We start from the raw sequence: 15,943 nt of genomic DNA, 5'->3' as shown, positions 1-15,943 counted from the left end.
TATGCTACCAGAAACTCTGATAAGACCTGGCTATGAGGCAACAAGCCGTGAATCACGAATCTGGAAGGCACTCGCTGATGGACGTGGAAAAGGAGGCCTCAAAGGGAAAGCAACTTGTTAAGTTCGCTCAGCAAGTAAATAGAGACGGAACCAGGGGTCTCCTCTCCCCCAGTCCCCTTTCCTCTCCACCAAGAAGGCTTCTCAAGGAGAATTCTGAGTCAGGGAGATGGGGAGAGGGCAGGGGCAGCTCATGGACTCCACAGAGGGGTCAGGGGAAGGCAGGGGTAGGACAAGGAAGGACACAAGAGTTAGGATGGGGGGCAGAAACGAGCCAATAAGAAAAAGACGGCAGTTTGACGAAGGTGGGTGAGGGCAGGCCTGAGAGAGGAGAAGGCGGAGAGAACGGACTCCCAGGGAGGGCCGAGGGCAGTGCAGTGAAACCAGGGTCTGAAAGGGCCTGGCGGAGAGGGGAGAGCCTGAGGGGAAAAGGCAGGAATGCGAGTCTGATGGTGGAGGAGTCCAAGGCCCCAAGAGACACTCAAGGGAGCCAGACCGGGAGGTGTCCGGAAAGGCCTGAGGGGAGTCTGACCGGGGAGCGTTCTAGGGTCGGGGCAGACCCTGGGGCGTGTCTGATGAAGGTGGAGTCCGGGCCCGGGGAGCCTAAGGAGAGTCTGAGAGGACCGGGCCGACTCACCGCGCTTGTTTTTGGTGCCGTGCTTCTTGGCGGCGGTCAGCTCCTGCTCGATCTTAGTCTCCAGGAATTCCTGCTTCTTACTTAGCATCTCCTCCGTGTCCCGCAGCCGCTGGATGGCATCCTGAGGGGTCGGGCCGCCCTTGCCGGCCTTACCCCCTCCTGCCCCGAACAGTTTCCCGAACACCGACATGGTGGCTGCTCGCCACGCCGGCCTCCGCCGCCCACTTCGGCTCGGCTCGGCTCCAGCGCCCGCTCCCGGCCTTGCTGCTCCCTGCCTCCGCAGGCCTCTCCGCCGCCTCCGCCCCGCAGCTGGGCCCCGCCGCTCCACCTCCCACAGGCCCCCACGCCCGGCCCGGCCGGCGTCAGAGCAATACGTCGCTGACTACAACTCCCGGTGAGCAACGCGCCGGCTGTGCCTCAAATCTAATGGAAGGAGGCGCACTGCACGCCGGGAGACTATAGTCTTCCGGCTTGAGGCTCTCGTCGGCGCGTCTTTTTGGTCTAGCTAGAGTCAAAGGGCGAGGTGGCATGCTGGGAAATGTAGTCTCCTTGGAACCCGTCCTGTAGGGGTAGAAGGACAGACAGAGAAATAACAGTATTTTTTAAAACATTAATTAGCGTTATGCACATTCTATGATACAGGTACTGTACAAAGTGCTTTACACGCATTATCCCATTTAATTCTCACAAGACTATGAACCTATAAACCTATGATACTGTTCCTATTTTGTAGGTGAGTAACCAAGTCTCGGAGAAACTGAGTGACTGACTAGCTTGACTAGCCCTGGCTTTCCATATTTTGTACCCTCTACCTAGAATGCCTTTCTACTCTTTATTCGCCTAACAGGTTCTTCGAAACCTAGTAGAAGCTAACAGCCTTGGCACTGGAGTGCAAGGGCTCAAAATGCATCTTTATGACTTACTTGGCCAAGTTACTTCCCCCTACTCTGTGTGCCTCCCTGGAGATAACAACAAGACCACCTCCAAGCTTATGTGAGACAGGTAATGTAAAATGCTTACTGAGCATGGCCTAGCACTGTAGGTGCTCAAAAATTTATTCCTTATCTTGGTCCTCGTTATACACAATAATAATTAAACTAGGAGGAGACCCAAAACTTCCAAAGTAGTAGAAGCATTGAAGAGTTTTTTGCCCCTGCATTTTACAGACTGCTGTAGTTGTGGGGCCACATTTTATTGTTTTCCCTTGTCCTTTGCTGTCAAGAATCACTTCTCCATCCATTAACAGTAAGGCAGTGTCTAGTAGCCAATACTTGGCCCAAGCCACCATTCTAATTTGCTGCTTCCAATCTTTTATTTGGAAGCCTTGTTACTTGTCACTTAGACTTGTATGAAAGCAAAGAGTAAACCAGTTCTGAGTGAGGGTCTGATGTGCTCTCCAATTAAGAAAAACATAGCTTCTCAAAGTCCTTTTTTATTCCTTCCTGGACCTTCCAAATATGTGAAGTTGCTTGGGAACAGTTTCAAATAAATGAGAGCTTGACTGAATTTTTTTTATTATATCACATACAAGTCTTGTCTCCTCAGACTATGATCTACATGTAGATAAAAACATGCCTCAGATGTTGTTGTTCCTATTGTAGTCAATGACAATCCCAGCCTGCATATACAGGGAACAATTCCCAGAGGATGGGAGAGTTTATTTCACCCAACTTTCGGTTGGAAGACATTTTTCAAATGTGAGAGACATGCCAGAACTGTCAAGATTCACAGCAGCATAAATTGTGAAACATAAGTCACACTTGTGCTTGTTTTGTAATTGAGGTATTGCAATGTTTTTATCAAAATAAAAAATATAAATAAGGAGACTTCAATCAAGCCACCTCACGGGTACAGCAATTCCTCCACATTTAAGCAATCCACCTCCTCCCCTCTTATTTAAGTCATGCTGTAATCAGACATACAGGTAGCAAAAGATTTGCTGGGTTTGAGCCATGACCCAAAGAATATATGAACAGGAGACACTAGAGGCCTTACCACCACCAGTCTTATACTGCTGTGGGATAAACTGAGGATGATAGCAGAATCCCTCATGTCATAACGTTGAAAGCCCAGAAAAACATCTTAGGGATATGATAACAGAACATTTAGATTTAATCTTGAGTATCAACCCCAATTAGTTGGTGTAGGCTACTCAGATTACTGGATTGAGAAGAATTTTGAGGCTGCATCAGGACTCCCTGAAAAATGTGCTGAGATCTATTTGTGATGTCTGTCTGGAGTGCGGGATAGGAAGTGGTGATAGAAGGGCACGATAGCTGCGATCCTGGCTGAGAATCCAACTGCCTTGGTAGAAATTCATATGGTGGGCTGATTCAACACAGGAGAGCCCTGAATTTCCTTGGACTTCATTTTTCTGGTCTCCTGGGCAAATGCACAGCCTTTTCAAGCCATGACTGACTAGCATTAAAAATTATGTGAAAAGAATGACCAATCATTACATGCAACAACTTGGAAGATTTTTAGATATTCTGCTGAGTGAAAGAAATCAGACACAAGCCTATATAATTCCATTTATACAGAGTTCGAAAACAGGCAAAACTAATCTATGGTGATAGGTGTTAGAATAGTGGTTACCAGGGCACCTGGCTGGCTCATTCGGAAGAACATGTGACTCTTGATCTCTGGGTTGTGAGTTCAAGCTCCACGCTGGGTGTAGAGATTACTTAAATAAATAAATATTAAAAAAAGAATAGTGGTTATCTTCAGGGGCGGTATAGACCAAGCAGAATGATCTTTATGGGGTGCTGGACAGGTTCTATATCAAGATCTAGTGGTATTTATGTGGGTGTATACAAATTTACCTGTCTTCATAATTAAGACCACTGCCCTTTACATACTTTATATACTTTACTAAATAAATGTTATATTGCAATTTTTAAAACTTCTCTGGTAAAAACAGCAACAGAAGCATACAGTTTTTGTTTGCAAAATACTTTCACAAACAAAATCTCATCTTATCTCCAATCACCAAAGCCCTAAGAAATAAGCATTACTATACAATCTTCATCTTACCGTTGAAGAAATTGAGGCCCAGAGAATAGAAATTGCCCAAGGTCACATGTGCCCAAAGTCACATGGACTCTCAAACATATATTTATTTGTAACCTTCCTTAAAAATGTCATCAAGAGGGGCGCCTGGGTGGCTCAGTCGTTAAGCGACTGCCTTCGGCTCAGGTCATGGTCCCAGGGTCCTGGGATCGAGCCCCGCATCGGGCTCCTCACTCTGAGGGAAGCCTGCTTCTCCCTCTCCCACTCCCCCTGCTTGTGTTCCCGCTCTCACTGTGTCTCTCTCTGTCAAATGAATAAATAAAATCTTTAAAAAAAAGAAAAGAAAAATTGAGTTAATAAAACTTATAATAGGTTTCAAATTATGAATAAAAAAAATTCTTATGAAACTTGGTCTCATGTAATTATACCAAATCAAATAGAGGATTTGCTGATTTTTAACTGTAAAAAACAAGTACATCCAATACCCCCTTCCTAATAAAAACACTCAACAAACTAGGAATAGAAAAGAACTGCTCAATCTGATAAAGAACATCTATGAAAAACCCACAGCTGGGGCACCTGGGTGGCTCAGTCATTGAGCGTCTGCCTTCAGCTCAGGTCATGATCCCAGGGTCCTGGGATCGAGCCCCGTGTCGTGCTCTCTGCTCAGCGGAAAGCCTGCTTCTCTCTCTCCCACTCCCCCTGCTTGTGTTCCCTCTCTCGCTGTGTCTCTCTCTGTCAAATAAATAAATAAAATCTTAAAAAAAAAACAACCCACAGCTAACATCACACTTAATAGCGAAAGACTGAGCCTTGCCCCTAAAATCAGGAACAAGCAAGGATGGCTACTCTCATCACTAGTTGACATTGTACTGGAGATTCTAGCCAGGGCAATTAAGTGAAAAAAAAAATAAAAGGCATCCAGATCAAAAAAGAAGTAAAACTATTTCTGTTTGCAGATGACATGCTCTTCTATATAGAAAACCTAAAAGAGGGTGCCTGGGTGGCTCAGTTGGTTAAGTGTCTGCCTTCGGCTCAGGTCATGATCCCAGAGTCCTGGGATCGAGCCCCACGTCGGGCTCCCTGCTCATTGGAGAGCCTGCTTCTCCCTCTCCCCCTGCCCCTCCTCCTGCTCGTTCTCTCTCTCTCTCTCAAAATAAATAAATAAAAATCTTAAAAAAGAAAACCTAAAAGAATCCGCAAAAAACTCTTAGAGCTAAAAGCGAATTTGGCAAAGTTGTGGGATACAAGATCAACACACAAAAATCAGTTGTATATTTGGGGCACCAAATGCTCAGGTCATGATCTCAGGGTTGTGAGATCAAGTCCCACATCAGGCTCGGTCTTCTCGCGGGCTTAGGATTCTCTCTCTCTCTCTCCCTCTGCCCCTCCCCCCTCCCCCCACTTGCACGCTTTCTCTCTCTTTCTCAAAAAAAAGGGGCGGGACCCCTGGGTGGTGCAGTCGGTTAAGCATAGGAGTCTTGTTTTTGGCTCAGGTGCTGATCTCAGGGTGCTGGGATTGAGCCCTGCATCGGCTCCAGAAGTCTGCAAAAGTTTCTTTCTCCCTTTCTCTCTGCCTCCCCCCATGCTCTCTCTCTCTCTCTCAAGTAAATAAATAAATCTTTTAAAAAATCCGTTGTAGGGGCACCTGGGTGGCTCAGATGGTAAGCGTCTGCCTTCGGCTCAGGTCATGATCCCAGGGTCCTGGGATCGAGCCCTGCATTGGGCTCCTGGCTCAGCAGGGAGCCTGCTTCTCCTTCTCCCTCTGCCTCTCCCTCTGCTCATGTTCTCTCTCTCTCTCTGTATCTGTGTCTCAAATGAATAAAAAAAAAAATCTTAAAAAAATTCACATGGAACTGCAAGGGGTCCTGCATAACCAAAACAAAGTTGGAGGACTCACACTTTCCAATTTCAAAACTTATTATAAAGCAACAGTAATCAAAATACTGTGGTACTGGCATAAGAACAGACATATAAATCAATGGAATAGAATTGAAAGTTCAGGAATAAGCCAATATATCTATGGTTAGTTGATTTTCAGTGAGGATGCCAAGACCAGTCAATGGGGAAAGAATAGTCTTTTCAACAAATAGTGCTGGGATAACTGGATATTCAAATGCAAAAGAATGAATGTGTACCCCTACCTCACATCATATATATATTAAAAAATTGACTCAAAATGGATCAAAGATCTAAGTAAGAGCTAGGGGCGCCTGGGTGGCTCGGTCAGTTAAGCATCTGCCTTCAGCTTGGGTCATGGTCCCAGGGTCCTGGGATCGAGTCCCTCATCGGGCTCCCTGCTCAACAGGGAGTGTGCTTCTTTCCCTCCCTCTGCCACTTCCCCTGCTTCTGCTCTCTCTCTCTCTCTCTCAAATAAATAAATGAAATCTTAAAAAAAAGAAAAAATAAATGTAAGAGCTAAAACTATAAAACTCTTAGAAGGAGATGTAGGTATAAACCTTTATGACCTTTAATTAGGCAACAGTTCCCTTTTTTTTAAAGATTTTATTTATTTATTTAAGAGAGAGAAAGAGAGAGAGTGAGCAAACAAGTAGGGGCAGGGGCAGGGGCAGAGGGAGAGGGAGAAGCAGACTCCCCACTGAGCAGGGAGTCCGATGTGGGACTCGATCCCAGAACCCTGGGAATACAACCCGAGCCAAAGGCAGCCACTTAACCGACTGAGCCACCCGGGCGCTCCTCTTATTTATTTATTTATTCATTCATTCATTCATTCATTTATTTTAAGATTTATTTATTTATTTATTTATTTATTTGACAGAGAGAGAGAGACAGCGAGAGAAGGAACACAGGCAGGGGGAGTGGGAGAGGGAGAAACAGGCTTCCCACTGAGCAGGGAGCCCAACACGGGGCTTGATCCCAGGACCATGGGATCATGATCTGAGCCAAAGGCAGGTGCTTAATGACTGAGCCACCCAGGCGCCCCCCCCCCTTTTTTTTTTAAGATTTTATTTATTTGAGAGAGAGAGAGCACAGGCATGCATGAGTCAGACTCCCCATTAAACAGGGAGCTGGATGCAGGGCTTGATCCCAGGACCCCAGGATCATGACCTGAGCCGAAGTCAGAAGCTTAACCAACTGGGCCACCCAAGGCGCCGCTAGGCAACAGTTTCTTAAATATGTCACCAAAAGCACAAGCAACAAAAGAAAAATATAGATACATCGAACTTCATCAAAATTAAAAACTTCTGTGCATCAAAGTACACCATCAAGAAAGTGAAGACAACCCATGAAATGGGAGAAAATAATGACAAGTCCTATATCTGACAAAGGGTTAATATTCAGAATATATATATATGTATATATATATGTATATTTAAAACCCTCTTCCAACTCAAAAAACAAAAAGACAAACAACCCAATTAAAAAGCACTAAATTGTACACTTCAAAATAGTTAAAATAGTGAGTTTTGTTATGTGAATTTTATTTCCCCAAAAAAGTGTGTTGAAGTAACGAAAACATGTTTTGGTGCCCACCACACAAACCTAGATTAGAGCTGAGGCTCTGTCATTCAACCATGTGGCAAGGTGCTCCATCTGACTCAGTTTCCCCAACTGTGAGAGACACTATCCTCTTTACCAGGCCATTCTGAGGATTCAATAAGAATATAGGTAAAGGGCCTGGCACAGACTATGCATCCAATAAATATTTATAAAATAAATAAACAATAATAGTTACAAAAAGAACAATCACTGACATCTATGGGCCCTCACTCTGAGTCAAATGGCTTACCAAGACTATTTCATTAATTATCTGACTATACCCCTATGAGGTAGGTACAGATTATAGCTAAGGAAACAGAAGTTTAGAGAGGTTGAATGACTTGCCCAAAGTCATCCCATTATAAATGATGTGGCTGGCATTTGAACCCCCAGCAAATGATAGAAAATCTTTATTGAGTACTTTATGCTAAGCAAGACACTGAGCTGAGCATTTACATCTATCACCTCATTTAGCCTGCACAACTGCATGAGGTGGGCATTGTTATTGTCCCCATTTTATTTTTTATTTTTTTAGAAGATTTTATTTATTTATTTGACAGAGAGAGAGAGGGAGAGCACAAGCAGGGGAAGCAGCAGCAGAGGGAGAAGCAAACTCCCAGCTGAGCAGGGAGCCTGACAGGGTGCTCAATCCCAGGACCCTGGGATCATGACCTGAGCCAAAGGCAGACTCTTAACTGACTGAGCCACTCAGGTGCCCCATCCCCATTTTATGTATTAGGTACTGGAGAAACAGAGAAGTTGAACAGCTTGCCCAAGGTCGCACGCCTTGTAGGGGCAAAGTTGAGATTCTCACTGTAGGACAACCTTCTTAACCTCTATGCTACACTGCCTTTATCCAAATGAATGAATGGATAGAGAGATATGCACAAATAAACACAAATAAATGAAGTGTGATGAGCCTGGGAGCAGGTATGACCTCCCTGGGGAATAGGGCCAAGTTAGCAGTAGGGGTAGAAGAGTGGCAAGAGGGGAAATGGAGGGGACTGTGCGTTGGAGGGGCCCCTGAACTTGAGCCAATGGTGGGTTACAGCACCTGCCTATTCCATACCTATTCATCTGAGCACATGTAGGCTATGACCCTCTGTGCCCTAGAGGGTCAAATGTTTCCTTCTTAGTAAGGCTTTTTGGGCCACCCCATATCATGCTGCAACCTGCACCCCCCCCCACACACACTACTCTCCTCTGTTTTTTTCTTTTTTTTTTTACAGTACTCATCACCTTCTAACATATTATACTTGCTTATTTGTTGTTTATCTTCTGCTTCTTCCACAGAGGATCTCTACAGATCATTATTTTTCTGGTTCACAATGTATCATCAATGCCTTGCATGTAGTATCATCAATGCCCAGCATATAGTAGGCACTTAATAAATATTTGTCAAATGGATAAATGAATGGGCTGAGGTAGCAGTGACTTGGGGGGCAGGAAAACTGGGTTTGGATTTAGCCTTATGTTGGACCTTGGACAAGACCCTTTCCCTCTCTGGGCCTCATTCTCTGTTCTTCTACAAAGGGCCCAAGGCCCTGAAGTTGGGCCTTAGCCCCTGGCCTCAGGATTCTGTGCCTGACCTTACACAAGCCACCCTTGGTGAGCAGGGGTTCACCCCCAACCCGGAGGTGGAATCTGCTCTCTCTACCAACCTACAGGACCTGAGAACCTATGGGTCTCATTTGCTGGCTGCCTTGGGGGTTGGGAGCACCTGCAGCTGCCACCTCCACTTTAGCCTCCCCAAGGGAGACAAAACTGGTCCAACTGGTTCTCCTGTGCCACACCAATACCTGCTGCGTTAGCTGAAAGTTCCAAGCCATTGCCTCTGTCATTTGTCCCAGATATTCTCAGCTTCTTAAGACAAGGAAAATGGAGCTTTACAGGGCTTTAGGTTAGCCATTTCTCAGCCTACATGACAGATTCTTCTTGAGGGTAACTTACCCTTGGCCTCCATGGATAGGGGAAAAGGGGATGGGTAGAGTGGGTCTTCTTCTCTCAAAGTGCTGTTGTTGGTTCATTCAACAAATATTGAACAAAACAGAGAAAAGTCTTTGTCCTTGTGGACCTTTTGTTTTTAATAAGGGGAATGGACAATAAAGAAATGTCTAATATAATGTCAAGGGTGATGAATAAAAATGAAGAGTAAGGGACTAGATTGTGATGAGGTTGGGGTGGGGCTATTTTAGACAAATTGGCCAGGGGAGTCCTAAGGAAATAACTATTGGACAAAGGTAAATAGAGGGAGGGGGCCAGACATATGAAAATCTGGGAGAAGAACATTTTAGACAGAGGGAACAGCAAATGTAAAGGCCCTGAGGCAGGAACTAACTAACATGATGGAGAAACAGCAAGAGGACAGGTATGGCTAGAGTAGAATGAGAGAAGAAAAGATGAGGGCCATGTCATGCAGAACCTTGAAATCTACCAGGAAAACTTTAGATTTCATTCTGGGAGAGATTGGAAGCCACTAGAGGGTTTTAAACAGGAAAGTGGCATAATCTAGAAAGATCCCTTGGGATGCTGTCAAGAGAATGGATCATGGTGGAGTGAGAGAAAAATCACAGAAACCAAAGAGAAGACTCATGCAATCATCCATGCAAGACAGGCTAGCAGTCTGGACAGGGCAGTGATGGCTGAGGAGATGAAAAGTGCTTGGAACCTTGGAGAAGTGATTAAAACAACAACAACAACAACAAAACCAAAACCTTGGCCTATCAGAGCTGGTGAGAGCTTTAGTGATCCTAAGACAAGGCAGGAACTTTGGGTTTGAAGCCCAGCTCCACACATTCTGGCTGAGAATCTTTGGGCAGGTTGCTACACCTCGCTGAGCCTTGGTTTCCCCATTTATAAACTGGGCATGATAAGAGAGCTTGCTTCCAAGGGTGTTTTGAGGAGTGAGTGACATGTAAATAAGATGCAGAACACAAGGTTTGGCACTTAATAGAAAGTAAAGTTAGCTATGACTCAATTCCCCGCATTTATTGATAGAGAAACTGAGGCCAGCTAGCTCAGAGGCAAACAGAGGACTGGCAGTGGGAGGGAGAAAAGAAAGCATTATTACAGGGTTCCTCAGGTCATATACCTCAGGTCCAGACAGAAAGATGGTTGAGTAGGCAAGGAACATAAAAATTCATGTGACCCTCTCCGGCCATCTTGTTTTTCTACTCTCAAAAGACATGTGAAATTAGAAATATTTCTCTAAGATAAATCAACACAAGTATAGTAAGTAGCAACTGACATTCAGCTGCAATGTCAGGGAGACCTTACAGAAAAACAGGGACCATGGCATCTGGAACGCCATGTGCCCATTGAAGGGGGCTGGCTAACTCACCTCCACCTGCCTGCTGTCTCCCTATGCCAGACATCCTTATATGCAACAGAAGTCAGAATCCAGATTTTTATATGAATCTCCCATTTTTTAAAAGATTCTATTTTTGGGGCGCCTAGGTGGCTCAGTCGTTAAGTGTCTGCCTTTGGCTCAGGTCATGATCCCAGGGCCCTGGGATCGAGCCCCGCATTGGGCTCCGTTCCACGGGAAGCCTGCTTCTCCCTCTCCCACTCCCCCTGCTTGTGTTCCCTCTCTCACTGTGTCTCTCTCTGTCAAATAAATAAATAAAATCTTTTTTTAAAAAAATTAATAAATAAATAAAATAAAAGATTCTATTTTTAAGTTATCTCTACACCCAATGTGGGGCTCAAACTTACAACACCAAGATCAAGAGTTGCCCGTTCCACCAACTGAGCCAGCCAGGCATCCCAAAATCTCCCAATTTTTTTTTTTAACTTGCTTTTCTTTTTTCTTAAGTAGGCTCCACGCCCAGCATGGAGCCCACTGTAGGACTTGAACTCACGACCCTGAGATCAAGACCTGAGCTGAAATCAAGAGTTGGAAGCTTAACTGACTGAGCCACCCAGGTGCCCCCCAAATCTCCCAATTTTTACTTACATTTTCTTATTGCTTCTGGAGTATAGGAACAGCATTTTTTTTAATTCATAGAACCTAGTAAATTTTTATATATTGATCTTGCTATTTCAGCATTCTTGCCATTATTTTACCCTTTCTGATCCTTATACTGTTTCTTTTTCTTGTCTTATTGCTTTGGCTAGGCCTCCAACATAATATGGGAATCATGATAGCAAGCATCCTTTTTTTGTTCCTGACACAGAGGGAATATATCTCACTTTTCACCACTGCAGTAAGTTTTTAATTTCATTATTTTTAAATGTTGGCTTTTTCTTTTTTTTTCATTGTGAAAGCTAAACGAAGTTTGTCTATAGGCTGCATGCAACCCATGGGCTGCCAATTTGTGATCTCTGCTTTACCCGAATTCTCTCTCTGAATTGTGATAACCTTATTGGATAGGTACTATTATTCTCCCTGATTCGACATATGAAGACACTGAAGTTCAGAGAGGTGAAGTGACTTGCATAGCCACATACCTGGGAAGGGACAGAGCCAGGATTCAAAACTAGCTTTCCTCAATGCCAAAATCTGTGGGACCCTGGAGGCTCAGGACAGCCCCTCTTTACACTTCATCATCTCCAGCATCTTGCGGGCGGGGGGGGACTATAGGGGACTCTGGGTTCCTGGAGCAGCTCTGTCAACAACTTTGAGTGACCCTTGACCAAGGGCCTTCCCCTTTCTGAGCCTGTCTTCCCATCTGTCAACCTAGGAGGGATGTAGTTATGGGAACCCCAATATGGTCCCAGCTTCCTTCCCTGCAGTCCAACTATGTATCTATCAAATTTAGGCCTTGATATGTCCCTTGTTCTGTGGCCTGGCTCCACCACTTACTGTTGTGTGATTTGGGGCCACTTAACCTCGCTGTGCCTTTTGCCTCATCTCAGCTGTAAGATGGAATTAAAAGTAGCACCTACCTCAAAGTGCTTAGGACATGCACTTACGCCTAGTAAACATGAGTCCTCATGATTATTGATAAATGTACACGCATGTGTACATAGGCAGGAAGAGACAGAAATATAACTTAAGTAGTTTTATTAGGATGGAGACGTTTTTAACATTTTCTTTAATGTCACAATTTTTAAAAATGTTTAATGACTCCTCCATTTTGTAGAGAATAAAGTCCAAATTCCTTAACCCAACATCCAAGGATATCTCTGATTCAACATCAACTTATATTTCAATACAGCAAAGTGGCTAACAGCACACAGACGCAGGCCACCCCAGCCTGAATCCCAGCTCTGTGACTTACTAGCTGTGTGAGCTTTGGGCAAGGAGCTCTGCCTCTCTGCGCCTCTGTTTCCTCATCTGTAAAATAAGGAAATTAACAATTCTCACCTGATGGGGCTGAGGCGCTATGTGCAGTGTCCATCATGTGGAAGCTTGAAACATATTAGCGATTATTATGATCTAACCACTACCCCCAGATCTCTGGTCATCCTGGATCATTCACCAGCCCCAGAACTGTCGTAACTTGAAGGCTTTGCTCATGTTTTGCTCTCCCTGAGATGCCTTTCCCTCTTTATCCATCCATCAAAACATTCTGTGTCAAGGACCAGCTCAAATGTGACCTCCCGTGAAGAGACTTTCTGTCCTCACCACTCCCTCCTCTGGCCTTGAAGGCTAGGTGCACTTAACAGCTCTCACCGCCTCAGCTGTGTACCACTTCCTCATTGGTCCTTCCTCCTGCATCATACCCTTCCTGAGGGGAAGTTGGGCTTGCTTTGAGCTCCAGCCCAGAGCCCCCGCACAGATATCTGAGGGACGTGCTAGCCTTCAAGGGAACATATCAAACTGAGTCCAACAGATCTGCTGCATCCTGCCCTGTCCCTTCTCGAGCCTCAGTTTTGTCTCCTATCACTGAGACAGTGTGGCTGTGAATAGAAATGAGGAAACACTGGCCAAGGCCCCTTTTCTCTTCCCTGCCTCCTAATAAGCCTGGTTTGCTTCTCCTCTGGACTAGCTGGGGAGTGGGGACAGAGTGTTGGCGGTGGGGGCAACTACGGATTCTAGAGACCTGCTTGAGATGGACCTCTGGCTCTGATCAGAGTTTCTGATGCCAAAGGGTTTGGGGCAAGGCCCAGGATCCTGCATTTTCAAAAGTGAGTATAAACCCTTTCCATGGCCACGTTCTGAAATATGGGAGCACCAAACCTCTCATGGCTAATGGAGCAGCACAGCTGTGTGCAAGGGGCCATGGGACCTCTCAGTCCCCCAACACTTTGGAGGGAGTGCTGCCACCTAGGGGCAAAGAAGGAAACTGCCAAGGCTCCGGCCTGAGCCATTTGACACACACTTCCATAAAAACATTTATTCAGTACTTTCCAAGTGCCAAGCACTATGCCAAGTCCTTTGCACATTTCGCCATACTGGATCCCCATGACAGCCCTATGAGGTCGAAATGTCATATGTCCCATTGTACAGATGAGAAACGTACAGATGAGGGCTCAGAGAAGTAAAGTGACATACCCAAGGTCACACAGCAAGTGAGTAGCAGTGCTTAGATTTGAAGCCAAATCTGACTGACAGCTGCACTCTAGCCGTGACACTTGAGTGCCGCCTAAATGCCTACATCACAGAGTCATCTGTGGAAACCATGGGGAACTGTATAGGAAAAGGTCCAGCAGATAAGGGCTCTACCCATTTCAGGCCTCCAGAAAAGCAGCTTGACCAGAGGTCACACCAAGACAGCCCGGAGGAGGGGTGGGCAGGACCACCCTGTCTTCTCTCTTAGGTGGGCTGACACCAGCCTGGACCAGCCAGACCCTGGGCTGCTGGCCTGGCCAGCTCTCTTCTCTCCAGTGCCCCTACTTGGAAGCTGTAGGCAGCCCTGCCTCACATTCCAGAATGCGGCAGGGCTAGCCAGCAGAATAGGAGCCACAGCAGGCTGGCCACAGCCAGGGTTCATAGGACACTCCAGAAGGATTTTGGCCAATGGCTCACTTCCATTGGGAAGGACCTCTCGTCGGCCCCTGAGGCCTGGACCCACAGGTGAGCATCAGGCCAGGCTCTGGGAGCAAACACCGCGGGTCCATCACTCTGAGGCCTGGATGTAGACAGGCACAGCGAGCATGGCACATGGGCCCTCGGCCCCTGCCTGCAGTTCTGCCAGTGCCAGGTTGGAGCCCAGGCTCTCTGCATGCCCGGGCACTACCAGCTCCGGTTCGCCCCCCACCGTGCCCCCCACCACGATGGACAGCACTGCATCTGGCTCCGAGAAGGGCGGCTTGCCTGGGGCGGCCTCGGGCACCGGCCCAGCCCCGGTGTCCTTCAGCTCCTCCAGCCCCAGCGGGTCGGGCAGGGGGGTCACCACCTTGCGCCCGCCACCACTGCCACTGCGGGGTGCTGCCCTCCTCCGGGAGGGCCGCCGGGCTTGCAGGTCCTTATCCTTTTGGGGGCCAAGGCGGCAGCGGTGATCCTTGAGGTATTTGTGTCGGGAAAAGCCCTTGGCACAGCCGGCACAGCGGAACTTGTAGTTACCTGTGTGGGCACGCTGGTGCTCCGCGAGGTGGGCACGGCGGCTGAAGGACTTGCTGCACAGTGCGCACTTGTGGAGCTTCATGCCTGGAGCGAGGGGAAGTCCGTGAGAGGCACCCCGACCCCTTACTCTGCAACCGTGCCTCTGCGCTCAGGATCAAACCCAGTCTCTCGGCTTGGCCTCTGACCATGTGTGCAATCTGGGCTCTGCTCCTGCCAGTCTCATCTCCCACCTTCGCCCAGCCACTCACACCCAGTCAGCCACACCTGCTCTCTTCAGGCCACCGAGCTGGCTCCTGCCCCTGGGCCTTTGCACTTGCTGTTTCCCCTCTGCCTAGACTAGCATGCTCAGCCCCGAAACCTTGGCTAACTTAGCCAGGTCACCATCATCTCTCTCCTCTCTGGTCTGTCTGCCTCACCCTTGCCCCCTCAGACCATCCCTACAGGGCAGCTAGAGATGGCTTCATGAAATACACAGGAGGATCCTGACATTCTCTGCTCTGAACCCCCCAGCGATTCCCCAAGTTTCCTGCAAAGCCCTGTGCAGTCTGACCACCCCCTTCACTTCTCAGCCCCATTCCCTCCTTCCCCTCACTTGCTCTATGAGCCCCAGCCTCCCACTCACCTTTCTTTGTCTTAAACACACCCCAGTCTCTTCCCTGCCTCAAGGCTTTGCACTTGCTCCCTCCTGGAAGCTATTTCCTGGCTCTTCTTATCCCTCAGGACAGGTCTCATGTTACCTCCTCTAGGAGGCCCCCCTTGATACCTGCCTCATATTTTTCTCTGTCCCATCACTCTGTTTATTCCTGTCTTTGTACTCTGCATACCTCGCAGTAATATACTTACTTGTTTGCTGTTCATTTTCAGTCTCTGCCACTAAATGCTAAGCTTCCCCAGGAAGGCAGGATGGGCTCTGCCCATCTGATTCCCCCATGTCACCCCCAGAGTCTGACATGTGATAGGTTCTCAATAGTCACTCACTGGTGCCTCCGTGTCTACCATGAAGTCAACTCCAGCCCATACTCAGCCTGAGCCATGCTCCCCTCACCCTCCCTGGGATGAAGGCTCAGAGAGGGGCAGTGACTTGCATGAGGCAACGCAGCAGGACAGTGGTAGTGCTAAGAATCAAACTCAGGCCCTCTGTCTTCAAGTCCTCAACTCTCTACTCTCCCAGTTTTCAAACTTCCTTTAGCCACTGAATCCTTTCTGTAAACCCGTGGTTTTTAACCAGGGGCAATTTCACCCTCCAGGAGACTTTTGGCTTGTCCTCTGGAGACATTGGTGGTTGTGTC

At 47.0% G+C, this 15,943-nt stretch overlaps 2 protein-coding genes across 4 annotated transcripts in view; both read right to left on the bottom strand.

Moving 5' to 3' along the window:
• CHMP4B (charged multivesicular body protein 4B) overlaps positions 1–1,075 on the bottom strand; it is a 49,662-nt gene extending 48,587 nt beyond the window's left edge. Inside the window, exon 1 of the mRNA XM_021688958.2 lies at positions 695–1,075. Within this exon, the coding sequence (XP_021544633.1) occupies positions 695–884 (190 nt within the window). The 5' untranslated portion in view covers positions 885–1,075. The remainder of the gene's footprint in view (positions 1–694) is intronic.
• Positions 1,076–12,408: 11,333 nt separating this feature from the next.
• Positions 12,409–15,943, bottom strand: part of ZNF341 (zinc finger protein 341) — a 43,730-nt gene continuing 40,195 nt past the window's right edge. For all 3 annotated transcript variants that reach the window (XM_021688930.2, XM_044918550.1, XM_044918551.1), the window contains one exon: positions 12,409–14,738. In XM_021688930.2, coding sequence (XP_021544605.1) covers positions 14,209–14,738 — 530 coding nt within the window. In that variant the 3' untranslated portion in view covers positions 12,409–14,208. The remainder of the gene's footprint in view (positions 14,739–15,943) is intronic.

The sequence above is a fragment of the Neomonachus schauinslandi genome, chromosome 10 (assembly GCF_002201575.2).
Source record: "Neomonachus schauinslandi chromosome 10, ASM220157v2, whole genome shotgun sequence".
Classification (NCBI taxonomy): Eukaryota; Metazoa; Chordata; class Mammalia; order Carnivora; family Phocidae; genus Neomonachus; species Neomonachus schauinslandi.
This window is presented reverse-complemented; position numbering and strand designations above follow the sequence as displayed.